The sequence below is a fragment of the Protopterus annectens genome, chromosome 11.part0 (assembly GCF_019279795.1).
Source record: "Protopterus annectens isolate FY-2018-M chromosome 11.part0, PAN1.0, whole genome shotgun sequence".
NCBI lineage: Eukaryota > Metazoa > Chordata > Ceratodontiformes > Protopteridae > Protopterus > Protopterus annectens.
In genome coordinates this window covers 707,173,649-707,197,944 of record NC_056745.1, presented here as the reverse complement: position 1 = coordinate 707,197,944, position 24,296 = coordinate 707,173,649, and the positions used below count along the sequence as shown (strand labels likewise).

The 24,296-nt window shown below is 41.3% G+C and overlaps 1 protein-coding gene across 1 annotated transcript in view; it reads right to left on the bottom strand.

Annotated features, from left to right (window-relative positions):
- The window catches only part of LOC122814987 (protein mono-ADP-ribosyltransferase PARP12-like), a 1,242,293-nt gene that overhangs the window by 557,681 nt on the left and 660,316 nt on the right, over window positions 1-24,296 (bottom strand). Inside the window, exon 8 of the mRNA XM_044087242.1 lies at window positions 2,280-2,400. Coding sequence (XP_043943177.1) covers window positions 2,280-2,400 — 121 coding nt within the window. The remainder of the gene's footprint in view (window positions 1-2,279; window positions 2,401-24,296) is intronic.

Sequence of the window (24,296 nt, the reverse complement as noted above, 5' to 3'; positions counted from 1 at the left end):
AATGTTGCATCAGATCATGCTTTTTCAGTTTTTGGGTGTGGTTCTCCTTTATTTAACTTTATTTCTGGTGGCTGCCAAAAAAAGTTACTAGAAAATCAAAATCAAAATCTAAACCAACTGTATTTGGGACAGTGAATATTGTTACAAGGATTAAAAGAAATGGAAGTGAGATCTTAAAAAAGGGTAGGAGTGAATTACATAGAAAAAAATGGAAATTGTGGGAAAAATACATGCAGAAAAATGCTCTGTAGGAGGGGTGAGGTTTAAGGGAAGACAGGAATTGAGCAATTCATGTAATGTGGGATTTATGATAATTGTATAAAAGAATGCATGTGATGTACATTTGTAACTGTGAACATCTTAACACGGTTTGTTTTCTTTAATATAAATGTATACTTGCTTATGTTTTAAGTGCTAACTCGATAAACATGTAAAAACATGGATGTCGTTCTCCATTATAGGTCTGTGATAACACTGTCTGTAGGCTAAGCTCTGATCCATTATACAAAATATAGGCCTTGATGCAATTTGGCTAGGTTAATACAGACTCCGAACACAATTTTCTTCAGATGATTAAAAGCAATGTCTGCATCAAGTGCCCACTTCACTTAAAGGACATCTTCCCATTAATCAGACTGGTAGGAAGGCACACTAATGATGCAAAATGGGGTACACACTTTTGGTAGTACTTGGCTACCCCCCCCCCCCCCCCACAGGAATGCCCTCTTTTGTTTCTTGCAGCAAGGAACAGACCAATTAAACTGCTTCAAGCTTTTCTTTCTAGGGCCCAACAATCTCACTATCAATAACATCACCAAAATAATTTTACCTTTTGGTGCCTAACTTGCTCTTGGAAGCATTAACAATTAACTTGGCTTCTCTCAGAGAAGTTAAGCCACCCTGTAGCCAGGATGTGCACTCACTACTCCCAGAGATAGTTATCAGCATCACAGTGACCAAGTGCCAACTTCCAAGAAGGGCAGAGTCACTGCTCAGGAGCTATGAACTTTCTGGGTGACAGCTGGTACCCATATGTAATAAATAAGAATGGCTGAAATGACAAACTCTGCTTCAAATTAATATCACTCAAGTTTCAAAGCAAAATTTACTCAGTTTCTAGTCAATGAACTAAAAACAATTAAAAAGAAAAAAAAATACGACTAAATCAAATAATACTAAACTCAAATACAGAAATAGACCTAAGCATAGTATGGCAAATATTTTAGTGTTTGGGGAAAAAATGTCAAACACTAACAATTCTGGCAAAAATAATGCTTTTATATTTTCTTCTTCTCTTTGGAATTCTTAGTATTATGATCACTTGTAAGGTACAACTTAGCTAACAAGAAAGATATTATACTGAATTAACAGCTACTTGAAGACTGCTATGCATAGCAAAGCATAAGATGTAAACTGAAGATGTAAATGGTAATGCTAAGTGTAGGCAAGCTACTCTGCAAATGGCAAAGACAATTTTTTAAACCATTCAGCTGCCTGGCTTAGGCAGATAGAGCAGTTCTAGGCTAAATGCCCTTGAGTGTCATTTTAAGCCTAGCCAATTACCCCATTTGAGAATCAAACCCTACACCTTGTGTCTGTAAGGTAAACACCTTAACCATTATGCCAGTTCTGCAAACGGGTGTAACCAAGGGTACAGCACTAGCATCCTGGGTTTGAATACTGAACCAAGGTGGTGAATTGCCATTTTTTTGAGAGAGACCAGTGAACCCCTGATTCTGAACTACCTGTCATGAACGAAGGTAACAATGCCAGATGGTGTGACAGATACTTAACCCAATGTATCCCATTTCTGGAAAAGGCTGCTGTTACCTTTCAAGTTAAACACTTCTTTAGCAACCTTTAAAACCAGTCTGAATGACCGCATGGGTGATTGCAAATTTAAACCAGAGATATGTGGAGAATGTCTACTTAATGGGGAGGGGAGGGCTGCTGATGGTGTCATTCGGTTGTAAGCTTAGTAATACCCTATGAACCTAAGAAAGTCCAGGTTACTTCTTAAAGTCTGTATTAACTACTTAGTGCTCTTAGATCACTTCTGATATGATCAGTATAGTGCTCTTACAGAATTTGTAATATGCTATGGCTGTTCTACATAAATGACTTGCTCCTTTATCTGCATCTTATTGTAAACCCCAACCCTTCTGCCTGCCGAATTTTATTTTTACAAACACTTCCTGCTTAAGAAAGCCTTATTATCATGTTAAATCATGTTAAACTTGCACTGTGTAATGTAACTTGTGCAGCTTTACTGACATTACCTTTGAAGTGAAGTTCATACTCATATCTTCCAGCTAGAAATGATATCACACCATCACTGTTTTCCTGATAAGCCTTCTCTAGGTCACTACTGGTGACAGTTGAGGCATAGTCATTTTCACCCTGTTGTATAAGACATACTACTGTTAGTCATAGCAAAATCAAAACAGCTCTGAACCAGAGAATTATTTCCTACAGTTTTAATACAAAAACAAACACCAGTGTACAAGCACATATAAATGTTCATGGTAAATGCCTCTACAAATGCCACGCTAATATGGTACAAAATGTAATATGTCAGAGTCTAAAGGCATTGTGACCTTAACAGAAAGTCTCACTCACACTCACAAATATGCAGCTAAGGTCCTTGTCAGATATCATGACTGAGATTTTGTTTCATTTTCATCAAAATTTAAAAAGATTAGCAGGAACCTTAAGCATATAAGATTGTGTATATAAACTGAAGCGTCTAACAGAGACATACTAATGCTGCTAGGAATTTGATAAAATGATACAAAACAAAAGGCAACTTTTTCAGACAAATCAGTAATTTAGTTATAATTGTGGTGGTCTAGTCGTAAAATGGAAAGCTGACAGTCATGGGTTCATGATCTACTGTCAAGGTAGGCATCCTCACCTACAACTGCAGTTGTCTTCTTCGGGGGAATCAATTTAACAGTAAATCACAATATATGTGTAAAATCACAAACCTCACATATAAAGTAGTTTAAAACTAGTAGTAGAAGTAATTGAATACGCTGCGTACAGCTGGAGACGTTTACAAATAAAACAGCACAGTGCCAAAAAAGTTACAGAAGTAATATGCAATTAAAATTATTAAAACAAATAATCTAATGCACTTCGCAAAAGCAAAGAAAATTTTGGATAAAACATTGCAAGAGGAAATCAAATAAGTGAAGTGTTCAAAAAAAATTAATAAATGAGGAAGATAGCATGCTACAAAGTTTGTTATTTAAAAGATATTAAAGCCCAAAAAGCTGAATGTTACTTACAGCAAAACAAGTACACCTTCCAAGGCACTGAGTAAAGCCTATCTAGGTATCTATGTCACAGAACTAAGACACACACATTACAGCATTACAGACTGAAAGCTGAACAGGACTTGAATATCTTGGTCTACTTGTGTTTGAGGAAAATACGTTTCTTCGAAGAACAGAAGTACGATCCCATTTCAGTGAAAGTGCACTTTCGCAAACACTGGTTCACCGAACCGTAAATAAAAAAAACACTGCAAACACGCTTTTGCAGGGGGGGCAATCCCCCCTGTACCCCACACCCCCGCAACTTATATATACTAACTCTGAAACTGCGGTACAGTGGGGAAGAGGATATACTTCCTTATCCCCACTGTACTGTGCTTTGGTGGTGCAGTGTTTTCTTTTCATTTATTTCCGGTTCGATGAACCGGTGTTCTCAAAAATATAATTCGCAAAATTGCACTTTCACTGAAATGGGATCGTACTTCTGTTCTTCAAAGAAAAGTGTTTAGACCCAAATTTCTATATATATATGTGTGAAAATACTATGACAGATTAAGCACTTTTAATACGTCGAATAAAAATAAAATTAAAAACTGCATGTACTTCTAAATTAGATTTTTTTTTATTGTTGAAAGTAAAATATTGATGGAAAAAGTGCTGACTATGACTGAAACATCCCAAGTTTGAAATAGCTGCCTGGGTGCTGGAAGTGCTGGGCAGGGAATGATGGGAGCAAGAGGTAAAAGCTATCTTATCCATCTGGGGGGGGGGGTGGTGAGAGACATGGTTCTAGTCTGCCAGTTGCTACTATGCAATCCGCTTCAAACACAGCCAGGACCAGGAATGTGGGCTTTGCATTCCCAAACTAATAATGATAGTCCATATTAACATGTTGGTAGAAGCACACATATACACAAGGAGGGTTACACGAGGTCCCACTGTGACATGGGTGCTCACTGTCAGCAATCAAGGAGGAGTTACGGCCCCACAGAGAAATACCCTCTTTATTGAGATCCAAGGAAGCAAACCACCTTGAAGGCTGATTGGATGACGGTGCTTCTTGTTATCTCGTGTCCTCATACTGCGGAATCCCTGTAGTGGAGGGATAAATGAGTACAAGACCAATCAGAATAGACTTGAAGGTCAGTAGGCCTGGTGGAAAATGAGATAAGGATAAGCCACCATAGGAGCTTAAAACTCAGATACTCTTCTTGTAGAGGTCAGAGCAATAAGTAAGAATCTGTCTTCTTTTTCAAGAACCACAAGTCAGTCTTATAAGCTGGTTCAAGAGGAGCAACAGTTAATTTTTCTAACACAAATTTAAGATCCCAAGAAGGAGCCATCCATTTTCCTGGGAGGCTTAATATGCAATAATAGTCCTTTCAAAATATTTTTACATGAGACTATTGAAAGATGGAGATCCATGGGAAGTTGTGCTGAAATGGCCTACAAATGAACCTGATTGAGGATTAAGACAAGCCAGAAGATAGTAACTCACACAAACATGATAGAACCAGGGAAACACTAACCCTGAATAGGTGCTAGCTCTTTTCTTGGCACCAAGTAGAAAACATTTCCTATCTGCTAATATATGACTTTCTATCAACAGGTTTTCCTGTCTCCATTTATACCTAATGCATGTCCTCAGAAAAAGGTGCCTAAAGGGTATTAACGGGCAGCTACAGCCATATGGGATGTGTAACGCATTCCTTCTTAAATAAATAATTAAATAAATGCATTCCTTGAATGAGAAGAAGGAATGCGTTACACATCCCGTACGGCTGTAGCTGCCCGTCCATAGATTATAGCTGCAGCGGCTATGCTTTTCAGCCAGTTTGCACTATGGCAAAGTGCTTATACAGCTATTTGGTTTCGGCGATGTAGCTCGCAGGGAAATGTCTTGTGAGCTACATGCCGGAATCCATGTAAAACATTATGACTCTGTCATAGTCCATGTTGGTGTGAATGACTTGAGACGTACCTCCCTGGACTATATGAAGACAGACATAATTAAGCTTGCTGATTATGTGTCCAAGGCAGGTATGTCCCTAACCTTAAGCAGCATTCTGCCATTACCCAGAATGATGTCTCAATGCAAACAGAAAATGATCAACTTTAACAACTGACTCAGTTTCTAGTGTCATTCCAGGGGGATCCAGTACTTGACAGCCTGGGAAGATATGATCGACATACCAGAATGCTTTGCCAGAGATGGCCTGCATCTCTCACCTGGGCTTCAGGCTTCTGGCTAAGGCTCTTGCCTCCCCCACAATGCCTTTTTTAGGAAAAGTGATGAGGTTGAAACTAGCAACATAAACATTTCAACAAAACACAAATTAAAGCTCTTGCTGCTAAATGCTAAGAGTCTAAACATGAAACTGCACTCATTGCAAGCATTCTTAACCCTGAAAAATTCTGACATCTGTGTAGTCACAGAAACCTGGTTCATAGCTGCGGAGAGCACCCCAACCTTACCTGGTTACTCATCCTATCATACATTCAGTCTACAAACTGTGGGCAGTAAAGCCAAAGGAGGTGGACTTTCAATATACATTAAAGACACACACACCTCCAAGGCTGGTCAAACAGTATGACGCACAGGAGATACTCGGTGCAGGTAACTACTGACAAGACCCCTATTTAAATAATAACTAACTACCAGCCCCCAAATCTGACTCAAGATGCCCAATCTGCCTATTTGGAACTGTTTAAATCTTCCAAGATTCAACCCTTTACCCTGATCCTTGGTGGCTTTAACTACCCAAACGTAGACTGGAAGAACTACTCATGCCAGAACACAAATGCCCAGAGATTCCTCGATTTTGTCAATGTGAATGCCTTGGAACAGCTAGCTGATAACCCCACAAGAGGTGATAATATCTTGGACTTGGTATTAACAAACATGAGAAACCACTGACCATCCCTATAGTATCATCCTCCCTTATAAGATCTGACCATAAAGCGGTCTCTTTCAAAGTCCCCAACCTCCCTCTAGCTAGGGTCAGACATAAAAACTTCTCCAAAGCTGATTACAGCCTCCTGAGGGATGGTATAAACAGCTTGACAACCTCCTACCCCTCTGTAGGAAGTGGCACCAATATCCAAAACTACACCAAAGCACTTTACAAACATTTACATAGATGCATGGAATCAGGAATATCCAAAAGGACTAAATCATCCATCGCAAGGAAGAGTAAACTTATCTGGTGGACATCTGCAATAAACTCTATAACAAAAGGAAAAAATAGCTGTCCAAGACCAAGAAGGAGCAGGTCCCCAACTGGAAGCAATATCTCCTTAGGCTGAACAAGCAAATAACAGCACTAGTGAAATCCTCCAAAGCAAACATCAAGTCCAAATTGGCCACATCTACTAGAGACAGTCATAAAGCCTTCTTCACATATGTCCCCACCCTCAAAGGAACCACCCAGATCCATTCAGAACTGGTGGTTAAGGACACCACATATGCAAATGCTGTAGATATAGAAAACTTGTTGGCTGACAGATTAAGTGAAACCTTCACCCCTCTGCCCCCCCCATCAGTAAATAAATTCATCTCCTGTACCTGCCCCCTTTCCCTTATATCTAGGGAACAGGTCATCACTGCTCTCTCAAAGGCAAAAAATACAGCCTCCATGAGACCCAATAACATCCCAGGCTGCCTCCTACATGAACTCAGACAGCAACATTAGGCGCCTATTCAACCAAAGCCTGAGTACCAGCTTCATCCCAGCTTCATCCCTATGGACAAAGGTGGAGTGTCCATCAATCTGGGAAATTACACACCCATCAGTCTAACTAGCCTGATCTGCAAAGTCATGGAACAGATTATCATTGACCTCATTAACATGGACATCGGCAACCTTCAAACACTCAATCCCACACAGTTTGGCTTCATCAAGGGGTGGCCATGTCTGCTGCGTTTGGTCGACTTCTTTGAGACAGTCACCAAAGCCATGGACGAGGGGAAGACTGTTCACACTGCCTACCTTGACCTGGCCAATGTCTTACACACTATTCCCCACTCAGGCAAAACAGACAAATTATCTCAACCAGGCATTAAATCTGTATATTACCAGATGGGCAGGAAATGGGCTCACTGACAAAACCCACCTAGTCAAAATAGGGGAAGCCACCTCAAGCAGTAGACCCATAACAAGCAGCGTATCCCAGGGATTGGTCTTGGGGCCTCTGTTATTTGGGATATAATTTTCTGAGGTGCACGCCAAAACCAGTGGGCCATGGCTGACCAAGTTTGCAGATGACTGCAAGCTGGGTGCTGTCATCAATTCCCCTAGTGATGTGGACATCCTCCAAGAGGATCTCACTCAGACAAATGACTGGTGCCAGAAACATGGCCTCAAGCTGAATACTAAAAAAAATGCATCATCATCCCCTTTGGGGAGAATAACATCCTCACAAATCATCCCATTAATAACAACGTCCTATGCACAAAATCAGTCGTGAGGGATTTGGGCACCCAGGTTGATAGCAACCTGACTTTTGATTAGCATGTTGCTTCCATTGTACGGAAAGCCTTCTGCATGGTTCACCTCATGAGTAAGGGTATCTCATCCAGGGACAAGGAGGTCATAACATCCCTGTATTCTTCCATTATAAAGCCCATTATTGAGTACAATGCCCCTTTTGGCATTTACCTCGCAAAGCATATGCAGCAACTGGAAAGACCCCAGAGGTTCCCTCACAAGGAGAATCCAGGGCCTCAAACATCTACCATACACAGATAGGCTAAAAGCCCTATCCCTTTACTCAGTTTCATACAGACTCCTCAGAGGTGACCTCTGTCTGGCATACAAGGTGATCATGGACCCCATCTTGATGGGACTGCTGCATATTCGCAAGTCAAGCTCCACTCGAGTAACTCGCATGTGCATCCTCAACCTGGTATGTGACATCAACAGAACTTGTTGGCAGGACAGAACTGTGTCCCTGAGTCTCCCCCATCTGTGGAATAGACTCCCTCTCCACGTCAAGCAGAGTACCTCTTTACCCCTTTTTAAGAGCAACCTGGATAACTGGATGGGAAACAGAAAATGCACCCGTGGGATTCCACCTGTCTCCCTGCTGGACAGGGGCATCGGGTGCTGACTTACCTCAACATGGGATAAACTCTTGGCTAGGCATATAAGGGCCTCATGGCCAATAGCCTAGTAACCTCCTATGATCCTATGTAGTGTTGAACCACTTCACAAAAAACAAGAAACGTAGAAATATTACAGCCACATGTAACAGGCCAATGAAATCCAAGCCAATGTTACTTTAGTTAAAAAAAAACATACAAAAATCTCAAGTGTTTAGTACCTCGGCTATTACAGCCTTTAACAGAGTATGCATTCTAATAATTTACCCCTCCCTTATATACCCATTTCAATTTTATAATATAAATGTACAATAAAACATTTAAACAATCGAAATGCTCATTTCAGCTCAAAGCAGACATTTCCAAGTACATTCCTGATTCAAGCCCCTAGGGCTCATTGTGTCAAACTTTAAAATTTACATAGTCTCTCTCTTTCTTAATAAATATTTCACTTGTTGATTAATCAGAAAACTATTAATTTCCACTCTATCTAGTACTGTAGCTTGCAACCCTTCTGGGTTCTCATTACGACACTCATTAAAATGGATTGCTACATGACTAACTTGCCTGTTCTTTTTTTATTTCCCTTACATGTTCCTTCAGCCTACTTGAGAAGTGCCTCTTGCTTTCCCCCTACATAGAGTTCACCACATGGACATTTCAATCCATATATTATTCCCTCTGTATTACAGTTAAATATTCCACTAGTTTGATTTTTTTTTTCCATTTATACTTGTGAAATCCTTCACTATATATTTACAAACACTACATTTACAACAAGCTAATGTCCCCTTGATATCTACTTGCTTAGCATTTGTCATTACAAGCATCCTGAATTTGCCATGGACCAAAAAAATCTTTTATGCTTCTATCTCATCTGAAGGAGAAGCCTATCCTTATTCTGTAAAAAATCTACATCCCTTTTTAACATATTCCAAAAATATTTAACTTGATCTATAACTTTTACAGAGTATAGGGTATAAGTAAATGTAACATATATACATTCTTGTTCATTGTTCTCTTTCCTACAACATTTTTTATTTCTACTTATACTATTAACTTTTTCCATTCCCTTCCTTACATCTTCCTCATTATAACCCCAATACGATTTTTTTAAAAACTTCATTCATTTCCAGCTTTGCTTCAACCGGGTCATTACATAACCTTCTCACCCTTAAAAATTCCACGTATGGGATAGATTTTATGGTGTGTGGGGTATCAACTTTCTCCATGTAAAACAAAATTTGCTTCTTTGAACTTTCTATATATGCTGGTTCTTAAATGACTACCCTTTATTCCCCTTATGGTTGCATCTAGGTAATGCACCTCATTACACATTTGCAATCCATCAAAACTAATTCCTTCATCATTCTCATGTAGTTTTTTAATAAAATCCATTACTTGACTTTGTCCACCTTTGCAAATAAATATCAAGTCATCAATAAACCAAAAATACTTCTTCACATATTTTTGAAAAAAGTCACTGGTATAAATATATCGGCCTTCAAAGTGACCCATAAAAATATTGACAAATGTGGGGGTGAATGCCACCCCCATTGCTGTCTCCTGTAGTTGTATATATAGGCTACCATTGAATTCAAATATATTAGGGTTGAAATAGACCAAAATTAAGTCTGAAACATATTGAGTTGTTGGATTATCCTCCAAGTAAAACTTTATAGCCTTAATCCCATCTTGATGTTTAATATTGGTATATAAGCTAACTACATCTATTACAATGAAATACATATCATCTAGTCACACTATATCCCTGACTTTACCCAAAAAGTCAAATAAATCCTTAATGTAGGATGGCAACTTTTCTACTGAAGGTAACAAATACTGATGTAAAAAACAGGCTAAACTGTGTAAAAAATATCCACAGGCTGAGACTATAGGATGTCCCGAGGGGTTACACAAATTTTTGTGAATCTTGGGGACACACAAAAATTGAGCCATTGTAGAATTTTTGATCTTAAACTTATATTGTACATCCTCATAAGACAAATAATGAAGCCCAAGTCCTTTATTTATTAACTCAACATATTCCCCCCTCTGCTTTCCTGTACTCATTCATACCCACTTTTTCATAAACCTGTTCATTGTTCAAACGTGTATAACACATGATCAAATATTGAGTATAGTGCAAAATAACTAACTTGCCACCTTTGTCAGCTGGCTTAAATATTAGTTCTTTTTTCTGACTTAAATCATTCAGACATTTCCATTCGCTTTTACTTAAATTATATTTAACCATTTTAATATTTCTAAGAAAAGAATAAAATTCCTTTTCAATGTTGTAATTAAGTGACATAACAAAATGTCTAATACTTTCATTTCTTTGAGGGGGCATAAAATCACTTTTTACTTTGACATTCTCTGTATTCAATTTACAATATGCATTGACCATCTCACTGGAATGACAAGAAAAAAACTTTCATCACTACAATCAGACTATACACTTGCATCATTATCATGTAGTATAGTTACATTGTTTTTACCCTTAAAATAATCCATTAAGTACAATTTGCGATTAAAACAATGTCCCCCTTTAATTCATGTAATCTTGGCAAAACAGTTGGCACAAATTTTAGGCCTTTGTTTAAAACTTCCAGTTCACATTCCGACAAAATATGCCCAGATAAATTAACAACATAGTCAAGTTTAGGCTTTACAGTCACATTCAAATCAGTCCCATTTACCTCGTTTAAATGTCCGCTGGTTGTTGCTTTATTCTTTATTATGTTCTTGCCCATTCCAGCTCCATTTGCAGTTCCCTGGAGCTCCACGAAAAGTTTTCATGTAATTCCCATTCCCTGGTGGTGCCAAAACTGGATATTCATCCAAATCGATTTCACCCTCCGTCATGGAAGCTCTGCTTTTGCTTGAGGTGTACAAATGCCCAGCTCTATTTGTAATGTTCCTTCCTCCTCCGTATTGCACTCTCTGACGTCTTGCCCTGGGATTGGTAGACACTTGGAAGGCATGCTTTCTGTCATAATCATGCAAATCTCCGAATAGTTTGTTCTTTTTCCTTTCTATAACCTCCTTTTCATACACCAAGTTCATTAGCCTTTACTAAAAATTGTTGCAGTGCATCATTAGTTGTTTCACTTGCTTTGTCCTTACACAATTCTTTAATTTCCTCCCTCAATTTTTGCTTCTTTAAGATATACCTTTCCGCTAAAATGCGGACCCATTCAAGGCTGTACTTATGCACTGTAGCAATCCATCTTTCATAAAACAATTTGTCTTCCTCAGAAGTCAAGTCAAAGGGAGTAGAAGGATTTTTCATTGCTCGAAGTCCCGAGGAATCACTTGGAGCTCTACATACCTTTGAAAACTTTGGAGATTAAGAAACACAGAAGTCTCCTTAAAAATTAGCTTTTCAGCCCGTATTTACATCTCATGTACCTCCGGTATTGTTGACACTTCGTTCTTTTTACCAATAACCAAAAAAGGATTTTGCTGCCAATGTCTCCTCGCTTCTCATTTATTAAATGCCACTGATATAGCCTCCAATGAACTGGTACCTTTGCCACGATTATGGGGGTTCAGAGCTGCTCCTGACCCTCCAGCTCCTCCGCACCTAAATACCAGAAAGTTATCTATGCAGTTATGCGTTAAGTCCATAGTGGTTTCTCTAAACACTCTCAGCAATGCCACAAAGGAATCACTGGCCATAAAACTAGTTGAACCACTTCATGGAAAACAAGAAATGTAGAAATATTATAACCACATGCAACAGGCCAATGAAATCCAGGCCAATATTACTTCAATTAAAGAAAAGTACAGTTTTGTACCTACCATAAATGTAGATGTTCGAGTGCTAATACAGCTGCAGTTATAACAGATGGGTTCTCCTGCCGTCAGGCGGGTCCTCGGTCGGCCGAATTCCAAAGTCTACGTCCAGCATCGGTTGTCGTTGCTTCTTCCCTGACGTCAATGCGACAGGGGTATAAAGGAACCAGCCGACGCCATTTTCTTCAGTTTTTCTTGCCCCAGATGTCAGGTGCCCCCAGAAGGAAGCCAATACATAAATTTGTCTAATAAAGCAATGCAATATAATCAAAATACAGTAGTTGCAAGCAAATACACCATAAATGAATACCCCAATCAGGTTGTATGAGGAGGTGTTAGCCAATAGGCCTGTCCCAAGAGGGGACGGAGGGAGGGAAACCTGGACTGCAGCTGTATTAGCACTCGAACATCTACATTTATGGTAGGTACAAAACTGTACTATGTTCATCGTGCATACAGCTGCAGTCATAACAGATGGGTAGAATCCCAAATCTAAGAAGGGGTGGTAGGCACTAGGTGGAACTAGGAAGAACCAGGATGCCCTGCAAGACTGCAGTGGCAAAGCCTGCTCTAGTTTTGGAGTATAATGGTAGGTGGTAGTGCTTGGAAAAGGTATGCACAGAACTCCAAGTGGCTGCTTCCAAAATATCTTTGGTAGGAACTCCTCTGAGGAAAGCTGCAGAGGTAGCTGTGGCCCTTGTGGAGTGAGATCTGATGCCTGTAGGTACAGTTTTGCCATGAAAAGAATAGCAAAAGCGTATGCAGTGGGCTATCCATTTTGAGATTGTCTGTTTGGAAATTGTCTTTCCTTGAGCTCCTATAGCATAGGACACAAACAGCTGTTCTGATTTTCTGAAAGGCTTTGTTCTGTCCAAATAATAACGCAGTTGTCTGTGGATGTCCAAGGAATGTAGTAATCTCTCCCATTTGTTTTGAGGATTAGGATAAAAGGTAGGTAAGTGTATGGCCTGATTCAAAGCTACCCTGGGTACCACTTTTGGCATAAAGGATGGATTGGTTCGTAAGGAAACTCTGTCCTGATGGAAGATGATAAAAGGCTGCACAGCCATGAGAGCTTGTAGTTCTGAAACTCTATGAGCTGAGGTAATAGCCAGAAGGAAAGCTGTTTTCCAGGACAAATATTGCAAATCTGATGAGGCAGCTGGCTCAAAGGGAGGCAAGGTCAGTTTTTCCAGAATGAAATTGAGATCCCAAGCAGGTATTGGTTGTTTCCTTGGGGGTTTTAGATTCTTAGCCCCTCTGAGGAACTGTCTTAAGAGAGGGTGAGAGAATAAGGGTGGATCAGTGTTGTATTCTGCAGAAATGGCTGAGGCATGGATTTTGATGGAGGAGAATGAAAGTCCACTGCTTAGCAGCTCAGCTAGATACTGCAGTATTTGAGGTAAATTCAGTTTTCCAGGATCCTGGCCCTTTTTCTCATTCCAGACACAAAACTGTTTCCATTTTGCGGAGTAAGCTTTTCTAGTTGACGGCCTTCTGGCCTCCAAAATGACATCCTGCACCTCCTTGGAGAGTAGGGTCTGCTGTGATGCTAAGGAATCTTCCATGCGGCTAGATTGAGTGTTTTTAGCTGGCTGTGAAGAGTTTTGAAGCTGTGCTTAGTCAGGAGAAGAGGCATTAGAGGCAGGGTCCATGGTGGGGAATGCGTCAGGCTCCTCAGGAGTGGGTACCAGTGTTGTCTTGGCCAGTCTGGAGCAATGAGAATCATCTTTGGTCTGTCTGCTCTGGTTTTCAATAGAACTTTGGGCAGCCGAGGAAGAGGTGGGAAGGCATAAACTGTCATTGATGTCCAACTGAAAGAGGGAGCGTCCACTCTCCAGGCCTTTGGATGGAAAATCCTTGAGCAGAATTTTGTCAATTGGTGATTTTTGTGGGAGGCAGAGAGATCTGTCTGGCCTTCCCCATGCTTGGATTATCTCTGTAAAAACTTTTGGATGCAACTTCCATTCGTGTGGATCTGTCATATTTCTGCTTAGGTTGTCTGCCAGCGTGTTTTCCTTGCCTGGCAAGTACTGTGCTTGTAGTTTGATTTGTAAGTCCATGGCCATGTTCCAAAGTGACATGACCAGTCTGCATAGGGGGTATGAATGTGTTCCTCCCAGTTTGTTTATGTACCACATAACTGTGGTGTTGTCCGTTCTTATCAATAGTTGACCTGGTTGCAGAAGGTCTTTGAAAGCTATAATAGCATTTATTACTGCTAGTATTTCCTTTTGAATGATGTTAAGGGGCTTTTCTTTTTGGGACCATTTCCTGAATGCACTGATCGGTCATGTGCGCCCCCCAGCGTAGTCCGAGGCGTCTGTTGTGATGACTTGATTTGCTTGAGGCTTGCTGAATGGAAGACCTGTGTTTGTTTGGCATGCTTGAGCCCACCACAGAAATTCCTTTTGAAGACATGGAATTAGTGGTATTATTGTTTCAAACTGTGGCTGTGTTGAGACCATAGGTTTTCAGGTACCATTGAAGTTTCCTCATATGCAGCTTTGCACATGGGATTAGTAAGATGCAAGATGCCATGAATCCCAGAGCCTGCAGGATTTTCCTTGCAGTCAGCCTGGTGCAATTTGCTAGTGCTCTGAAGTATTGAGTTAGTTGCCCTGCTTCTCTGGCGTGAGGTAGGCCATCTGAGTGTTTGTGTCCAAGTTGGCACCCAGGAAAATTATTTTCGAGAGGGTATTAGTCTTGATTTCTTTTTGTTGACTGTGTATCCCAGAGAGTTCAACAACATTATTACATAAGCCAGATGTTTCAGAAGAATGTGCTTGTTGTCCGCTTGGATCAGGCAGTCATCCAAATAGGGGTATATTTGTATCCCTTGAAGTCTGCAGTAGGCAATTACTGATGCCAGGCATTTCGTGAATACTCTGGGTGCAGTAGACAAGCCAAAGGGCAATGCAGCGAATTGATAATGGGTTGAACCTGCAAGAAATCAGAGGTATCTTCTGCAATTTTGTCTGATTGGGACATGCAGGCATGCCTCCTTGAGGTCCAATGTTACCAGCCAAGACTCCTTGCCCAGCATGGGAAGAAGCTGCTGTAGAGTGAGCATCTTGAATTTTGGTACAAGTAGAAATGTGTTTAGGATGGATAGGTCCAAAATAGGTCTCCAATCTTTTCCCTTCCTTGGTACCAGGAATAGTCTGGAATAAAACCCTTGGCCTTGTTCGTGCGTAGGTACCTCCTGAATAGCTTTCATGTCTATGAGATCTGTAATTTGCCATTGTGCCTCTGCCCTTTGATTGTGTGGCAGGTTTGGCATGCCTCTCATTTTTGGAAGGGTGTGAAAATGGAATCTGTAGCCTCTGTTTATAATGTCCAGGATCCATTTGTCTTTTGTGACAATATGCCAATTTTTTGAAAATAATGCCAGTTTTCCTCCTAAGGGTGCTGCCATTTGAGTCTTGCTTGGCATGCAAAGGGGAAAGTCATTGGGCTTGCTTTCTGAATGGTTGCGAGTTATCCTCACCACCTCTTTGTGTAGGAGCTTGCCATTGTCTGCCTCTAAATGATCCTTGGGATTGTCCTCTGCCCCTCGGGCGCCTGTATCTACCTCTTTGGGGTCTGTCCGTGGCTGGAAAGGACCAATTTTGGAAGGCCAATTTCTACTGAAATGTGGGGGTTGTACCTGTAGAAAATCTTTCACAGTTTGCATTGATTTAGCCTTTTCCTCCATTTTCCTTAATACCTCCTCAGCATTAGCACCAAATAATACATCCTTTTGTAGACGGGCATCTAGTCATTTTGCTTTGACATGATCTGGCAAGGTTTGTTCCTTGAGCCAGGCATGTCTACGTATGACTGATCCTGTAACAGCAGCTCTACATGAGGCCTCTAGAGCATCAAAACCACATTGTAAGGTATGCTTACCCACTTGTTCTGCACTATGCATCAAATCCTGCAACTCCTTCAAGTCTGGTTGTTCAGGTTGTGACATTTTACTTTTCAATTGTGATAACAAAACCTGTTGATATTTTAGCATATGGAACTGACAGTTTAATGCCCTCATGGTTAAAGTAGCCGAGGTATATACCTTTTTTTCCCCACCTTTCTAAGGATCTGGAATCTCTCTCGGAAGGTAATGGATTTTTAGCAGTGGAGGCCTTAATTCCCTTGGGGCCCTGTGAGATGGTTTCTGGGTCAGCAGCATGGCTTTTGTATAGAAATTGGTGTGAGTCAGGAACCCTGTAGTACCTGTCAGGCTTGACTGGGGCTGGAGGTAGAGAAAACGGGATAAGGCAGGCCTCCGAGTAAACATCATCTAGGATGTCCAAGACAGGAGGTATAACCAGAGGCCTGTGCTGAGGTAGCAAGAGAAATTCCCTAAGCCTTTTCTTGGAATCTGAATAATCTTGGCCTTCCCAGTGGAAGTGTTCCCTTAAGGTATGCAAAGTTTCCCCAAATGAGTAATCCTCTGGGGATATAGAAGGAATGGACTCCTCTGCATCAGAGTCTTCAAAGGGAGTAAGAATGTTCCTGATCATCAGAGTGCTCTGAAATAATGGAGCCCTGATCAGAGGAGGATTCTTCCTCCACTCTGGGCCTTTTGTCGGAGGGTTGAGAACCCTGATAAGAGTAATTAAATCCTCAGCCATTTTAAGCATCTGTTTTTTAGGCATGGGGCCTGGAGATGGGCCCTGTGTAGCTTGTCTCTTAGAATGCATGGCTGCTTTAGACTTAGTGAAAGCCTTGATGGAAAAAGAAGAGGAAGGTCTGAAGACACCTTGAGAGGAGGTAGACCTGTCCACATTTTGAGATTCAACGCCAAGAGTGGCTTCGGTATCGGCAGTCGGGGTGTGGGCCGAGGAGCCTGCGACCTCAGGCACAGGAAACACCGCCAATGAAGTGTCGTCGGTAGTCAGGGGCTGCGTAGGCGCCTCACTGAGAACCGGACGACGTGTAGTCGGCTTTGGCGTGGTGTTGGTAGAGGCCTCAGACCTCGTGTGTCGGTCCTTATCTTTGCACTTTTTAGACAAAACTGGAGTCAGAGTATCAAAAGACATAATATAGTTAAATGTTTTGCCAAAATAATGCTGGGCGAACTCCGTCCAACTCTTAATGGTGCGTTTGTTGAATGTAGCACAAAAGCGACAGACTGAGACGTCGTGGTGTGGGCCTAAACAAGGAATACAGAGGGAATGGAAATCCTTATGTGGTATTTGCTTCCCACATGAAATACAATTATTAACTTTGTCTGACATCGGTCTGAGGCAAGAAAAGTTTCCCCAACGGGGTACTTAGCTTTCAAGAAGACTTCGGTTTCAAAATTTTTGTAATTTCAGGAGCTGGCCGACTGGCACTTGTGAACTGCTTCTGCTTCGGGCACTGCGTGGCAAGAAAGACTGAAGAAAATGGCGTTGGCTGGTTCCTTTATACCCCTGTCGCACTGACGTCAGGGAAGAAGAGACGACAACCGACGCCGGACCTAGACTTTGGAATTCGGCCGACCAAGGACCCGCCTGACAGCAGGAGAACCCATCTGTTATTACTGCAGCTGTATGCACGATGAACATCATACAAAAATCTCAAGTCTCTAGCGCCTCGGCTATTACAGCCTTTAACAGAGTATACATTCTAATACTATATAGTGTTGTCTGTAAACACTTGTATAGGTCCCGAGGACCACAGATGACAGAGTTGAGAACATTTGTAAGAAGTATCATCTCTTTTATGTTTATGTGTTTTGATTCAAAGACTCTGTACTTTAACTCCCGCTGATACTGCCCCAAAACAAAATCTGAGGCATCTGTTGTGACTGACTGTGCTGGAACAGGAGGGGTGAATAAGAGACCTGGAGTTTGAGAAATCTGGTGTCTCCACTACATAATTTCCTTTTTCACAAATCATAAAACTGGTATCTGAAAAGTCAAGGGGTGTCGATGTTATGACCATAGAGAATTCAGGTACCACTGGATCTTTCTCATATGGAGACTTGCAAGAGGTATCATGAGTATAATAGATCCCATGAGACTCATAATCCTGAGGAATTTCTTTGCTGTGATGGAAGTCTTGAGTGTATAACGTCAGGAATATATGTAAATATAAATCCATTTTTTTTCCTGTGGAAGAAAAACTCCTTGAACTGAAGTGTACAGGACACACCCCAGGAAAACAATCCTATGAGAAGGAGTCAGTAAAGACTTCTGGATGTTCACTTGAGATTCCAACCTGTTTAGGGGATCCCTTACCTAAGTTCATAGGTTCATACTAGGCTATCTGCCCTAGGGCATTTATAAGCCTAGCCAGAGTATGTTTGGCTTTCGCCAACCATTTTAAATTAATTTTGCTATGCCCTTTTTCGAGGTTAGTATACTGTGCCTCTGTCTAACAGTGAGACAGAAGTGATACCCGGGGTAAACCTACGATCTCCCATCCACTCATCAAGATTCCTCTTGAAGAGAGTCAATGAGGGACTCTGCCTAACCTGGACTGGGATTTTATTCCAGAGTGAAGGGAGCCTCTGGGTTATGAATCTGTCCCTCCAGCATGTCCTATTTATTTCAGTGCTGAGGTTCAAGTCTCTCAACCATGTAGCTCGATGGGATTTGGATTTTTTGAGGTGCAGCATGTCCCTTAATTCTGGGTTGGACATGGCTTTATACGTCAGGCACAGGTCGCCTCTGAGCAGGCGGTATGCCACTGACTAGAGCTGGAGTTTCTTTAACCGGGCAGCATATGGCATCTGTTTGAGCCCTTTGATCATCTTGGTGAGGTACTTTTGGGGTCTTTCCAGTTGCTGCAGGTGTTTGGTAAGGTACATCCCAAAAGGGGCATTGTACTCAATTATGGGCCTAATGAGGGATGAGTAAAGAGGCACAATGACCTCCCCTAATCTAGATGTGAATCCCTTAATGATTAGGTGGGCTATATAAAATGTTTTTCTAACCGCTTTGGCCACGTGGTTGTCAAATGAGAGACTGCTATCAACTTGGGTCCCCAGGTCCCTAATTACTTCTTCTGTACTTAATGGATTACCACCTATGTGGTAATTTGTGGGCACTTTGTTTTTGCCAAAGGGGATGACTATACACTTTTGGCGTTTAGCTTGAGGCCATGGCTCTGGCACCAGTTGTCTGTTTCTATGAGGCCCTTTTGAAGGATGCTTGTGTCGGCTGGAGAGTCGATTATGGTGCCCAGTTTGCAGTCATCTGCGAACTTGGTCAGCCACAGTCCTTCTGTGTTGGCCTGTACCTCCAAGAAATATATACCGAACAAGAGAGGTCCCAGGACTGAGCCTTGTGGGACGCCACTTGTAACTGGTTTGGAGTCTGACATGGCTCCAGCAATTCTAACCATGTGGGTTCTGTCCTTGAGCCAGTTTGCAACCCATCTAGTGACATAGGGGTTTATATTTAAGCTGGTGAGCTTATCTATAATGCCTAAGTGGGGAATTGTATCGAAGGCTTTTGCGAGGTCCAGGTAGGCTGTGTGGACCACCTTCCCTTCGTCAATGGCCTTGGTGGCTGTTTCAAAGAAGTCGACCAGGTTTAAGAGGCAGGATCTGCCCTTAACAAAGCCGAACTGGGTAGGATCCAGTGTCTGTAGGTCCCCAATATCTTTATTTATGAGGTCCATAATGATCCTTTCCATAGCTTTGCAGACCCAAGCTAGTCAGGCTTATGGGGCCATAGTTTCCAGGGTCCATTGAGGCACCACCTTTGTGGAGAGGGACCACTGTTGCTGTACGCCAATCTTTGGGTACATATCCTGTAGTAAGGCTGAGATTGAACAGTAATTTTATGTTTGAGTTTAGCTCTTCTTGGAGTTCATGTGGGACGCTGCCCAGGACACTGTCTGGTCCCATTGATGCTGTGTTTTTTGCTTTGGAGAGGGCGGCTCTTACCTGAGCATCTGAGATGTCAGGGGCAGCACCTGCTGGGATAGATATTTGCCCTTTTGGTGGGGAGTTTGCTGAACCTGTCAGCTAGGATGTTGGCAATGTCTGTGGGTTCGGTGTATTTTTTGTCATTTTGGACTAATTCTGAGTATATCTGGGAATTCCCACCCAGGTTCCTAACATAACTAAAGAAAGCCTTGTGTTTATCCTTAGTGTCCTGTGCAATTTTTTCTCTCGAAGCTGGCCTTAGACGATTTTATGAGTGCCCTTAGTCTTTTGCTATTACTGATGAAAGATGCCTTCGTTTTTGGGATTTTGCTCTGTCATGTAGTAGCTTCCTGCTTCTATTGTATAGTTTTGTTTATGGCTGGCGTCCACCAGACAGGATGTCTGCCTTTGGAGGATTGGGTCTTGGTTTTATTTGGGATTGCATGATCCATATTCCTGAAGGTGTTCATAAAATGCATTTATAAAGGATTCTGCAGTCTGGGCATTATTTTCCACAGGCCGGGGCTTTGAAGGATTCCACCTCGGTTTTGAGGAGTGTGAAACTTGCTTTAGAAGTTTTTCACTGTGGTTTTCTGGGCAAGGGGTGGGAGTCGGGATGTGACTATCCAGTGAGATCAGTTTATGGTCTGATCTTACCAGTGAGGGTTACACTTCTGGTCTGGAGCATAGAGTCCCCATGTTGGTGATGATCAGGTCCAGTATGTTTTCCCCTCTTGTGGGAGTGGTAACAAGTTGTTCCATAGAATCTGAGTTTATGAATTCTAGGAACCTTTGGGCTAGGGTGTTGGAGCTAGAGTAATGCTCCCAGTCTATGTTTGGGTAGTTGAAGTTACCCAATATAATGGTGTTTGGACAGACCTTCATATTTTCCAGTGTTCTCAGGAAGGCAGAGTGGGGTTCCTGGGTTTGGGAGGGTGGTCTGTAGCAGGCTATAAACTGGAAGGCAGTTTTACCCACTGTTAGTTGCACATGGATAGTCTCTGATGCTTCGTGCTTTGCCACCAACCTGGAGGTGTGGGTATCTTTGATGAATATCAATACTCCCCCTCCTTTTGTGGTTCGGTCCAAGTTTTGGGACCAAAAAGCATGGTATGAGGTATAACCTGGTAGTGCTGGGGTGCTCTCGGGAGCCCTGAACCAGGTTTCTGTTACTGCACAGATATCGATGTTCTCCATGCTAAGGAGAGTTTTAGTCGTGCATCTTGAGGTTTAGACTTCTGGCGTTGAGTAGCATTACTCTTAGTTTCTTATCCCTTGTGATACCTATGGAGGTGGGTTTGTCTTTTGAGCCTTGCCTAAAAAAGGCACTATGGGGGGTAGCAAGAGTCTTTGCCAATATCCGAAAGCCCAGGGGTGACAGGTGCAAGCCGTCCCTAGCAAAGCATCGTGGCTTGTCGAGTATATCATCCCAGGCTGACAGGCATTGGATCCCCTTTGAATGGCACCAGTACTTAAGCCAATTGTTGAAATTGATCATCTTGCCTTCATATTGTGGTATCATTCTTGGTGAGGGTAAGATGCTACTCAAGGTCAGGGTCATACCGGCCTGGGCTACATGCTCAGAGAGCTCCTCTATGTCTCTTTTCATGCTTAGTTCAGGGAGAGTGCGTCTCTCAGTCATTCACACCAGCATGGACAATGGCTGAGTCATATTTGTACTTTGCAGCCTTGGGTGACCTGAGGTGCTTATGTTATGTGGCGGATCCTAAGCGTCCAAACAGGCTGCTCACCGTGACCTTCTCCTTGCCTCCAGCCCTGGTGAGCCCAGGCGATCCAGTGTGCCTACAGCGATAGAGTCACCTATTACAAGTGTATCCAGGTGTGTTGTTGTATGCTTAAGGGCTGTGACTGTTTCTCGGCACACTGGCTTTGTGAGATATGTGTTGCCGCGTGTTTTGTTTTGGGGTGCTTGATTTGCTTGGGTGTCTGCTTTGGAGGTCTCTGCTGCTTAGGCAGATCTTTTATTAGAGAGCCTCCGAGTAGGTTTTTACTGTGATTATGTTTTTGGTTTGCTATCATGGTACAGGTCTATGTGAGACTGGAATTGTAGTGAATGTGGTTTCCTTCTCCTCCTGACTGTTTTAGGCCAGTACTGAGTTGAAGGAGAGCTTAGCCTCAGTTTGGCTATATGGTTGCATCTCTCACATGTGTTGGAATTTGTTGGGAGGAGGAGAGGGGTTGTCTGTGTACATGAGGCAGTTGTAACATTGCCTCCAGATTTCTAATTCACTAAGCTATGAACCCCGAGAGAAGGAGATTGACAACTGACCTTTGGACATGCTAGAATAATATTAGAATTCCTTTATAATTGAAAACAAGAAGGGCCAATGGGGAGTAGAGGGTGTGAAGTGCTTTTAATTTTTAGATTGCTGACTTATATAATTGCTTTGAAGTGAGCAAGTGCCAGATAACTTAAGTTCAATGAGTTACAGGTAACTTAAATGCAAAAACGACAAACAGTAACTTTCTTTCCAAGTGGGAAACAAGGAAATAAGTACAGTAAGCAATGCAGATATCACTAGGGATCCACAGAAGCTGAGAAGCCCGGCGTTTTAGGTGGAATTAGCATTCAGGAAATAACAAGCAAACAAACAAGCATGCACAAACAAAAGCTAGGTTCAGCAGGCCTGGATCTAGTCTATGCTACAGCTTAAACAAGGTGTAGCAATTTCCCCCCAAAAAAAAAAAATTTTTTTTTAAAAAAAAAAACCCCCCCCAAAAAAAAAATCCCCCCCCCCCGAAAGGGTTTTAAAAAAAATTTCCCAGCCCCCCAAAGGGGGGGGCAAAAAAAAACCCAATTTCCCAAAGAAAACCCCTTTTTCCCTTTGATTTAAAAAAAAAAAGCCCCAAAAAAAGGGCTAAAAAATTGTTTTTTCCCAAACCTTTAAAAAAAAAAAAAAAAAAAAAAAATTTAAAAAATAAAGTTTTTCCCCCCTTTCTTTCCCTTTAATAAAAAAAAAATTTAAAATTTTTTTTTTTTTTGTTGATTAATCAGAAAGCTATTAATTTCCACTCTGCTCTAGTACTGTAGCTTTGCAACCCCTTCTGGGTTCTCTACATTAAACACTCATTAAAATGGATTGCTACATGACTAACTTGCCTGTTCTTTTTATTTCCCTTACATGTTCCTTTATTTCCTGCGAGAAGTGCGCCCTCTTGCTTTCCCCTACATAGAGTTCACCACATGGACATTTCCAATCCATATATTATTCCTCTGTATTGCAGTTAAATATTCCAACTAGTTTGAAAGTTTTTCCATTTCTTACATGTGAAATCCTTCACTATATATCATTACAAACACTTCAAGCATTTTGGCAAATAAGCTAATTGTCCCTAGATATCTACTTGTTTAGTATTTGTCATTACAAGCATCCTGAATTCATGTGGACCTAAAAAATCTTTTATGCTTCTATCTCTCATCTGAAGAAGAAGTCCTACATCCTTTATTCTGTAAAAAATTCTACATCTCCTTTTAAACATATTCCAAAATATTTAACTTGATCTATAACTTTTACAGAGTATGGGTATGAAGTAGGAATGTAACGCATATATACATTCTTGTTCATTGTTCCTCTTTTTCTCCTACAACATTTTTTTATTTCTACTTATACTATTCAACTTTTTTCCATTCCCTTCCTTACATCTTCACCTCATTATAACCCCACAAAACAATTTTTTTTAAAACTTCATTCATTTCCAGCTTTGTTTCATCAGAGTCATTACATAACCCTTCTCACCCTTAAAAATTCCCCGTATGGGATAGATTTTATATGGTGGTGTAGGGGGTATTTCTCCAATGTAAAACAAAAATTTGCTCCCTTTGAACTTTCTATATATGTTGGTTCTTAAATGACTACCCTTTATTCCCCTTATAAGGTTGCATCTAGGCCAATGCACCTCATTACACATTTGCAATCCATCAAAACCTAATTCCTTCATCATCAATTTCTCCATGTAGTTTTTTAATAAAATCCACATTCTTGGAACGTCACGGCACTTTTGCAAATGAAATATCAAGTCAGAGTCAATAAACCAAAAAAATATTTCTTCAACTGTATTTTTGAGAAGAAAGTCCACTGGTAATAAATATATTTCAGCCTTCAAAGTGACCCATAAAAAAATATTGACAAATGTGGGGTGAATGCCACCCCATTGCTGTCTCCTGTAGTTGTATATATAGGCTACCATTGAATTCAAATATATTGGGGTTGAAATAGACCAAGAGTTGGAAGTACTGAAACATATTGAG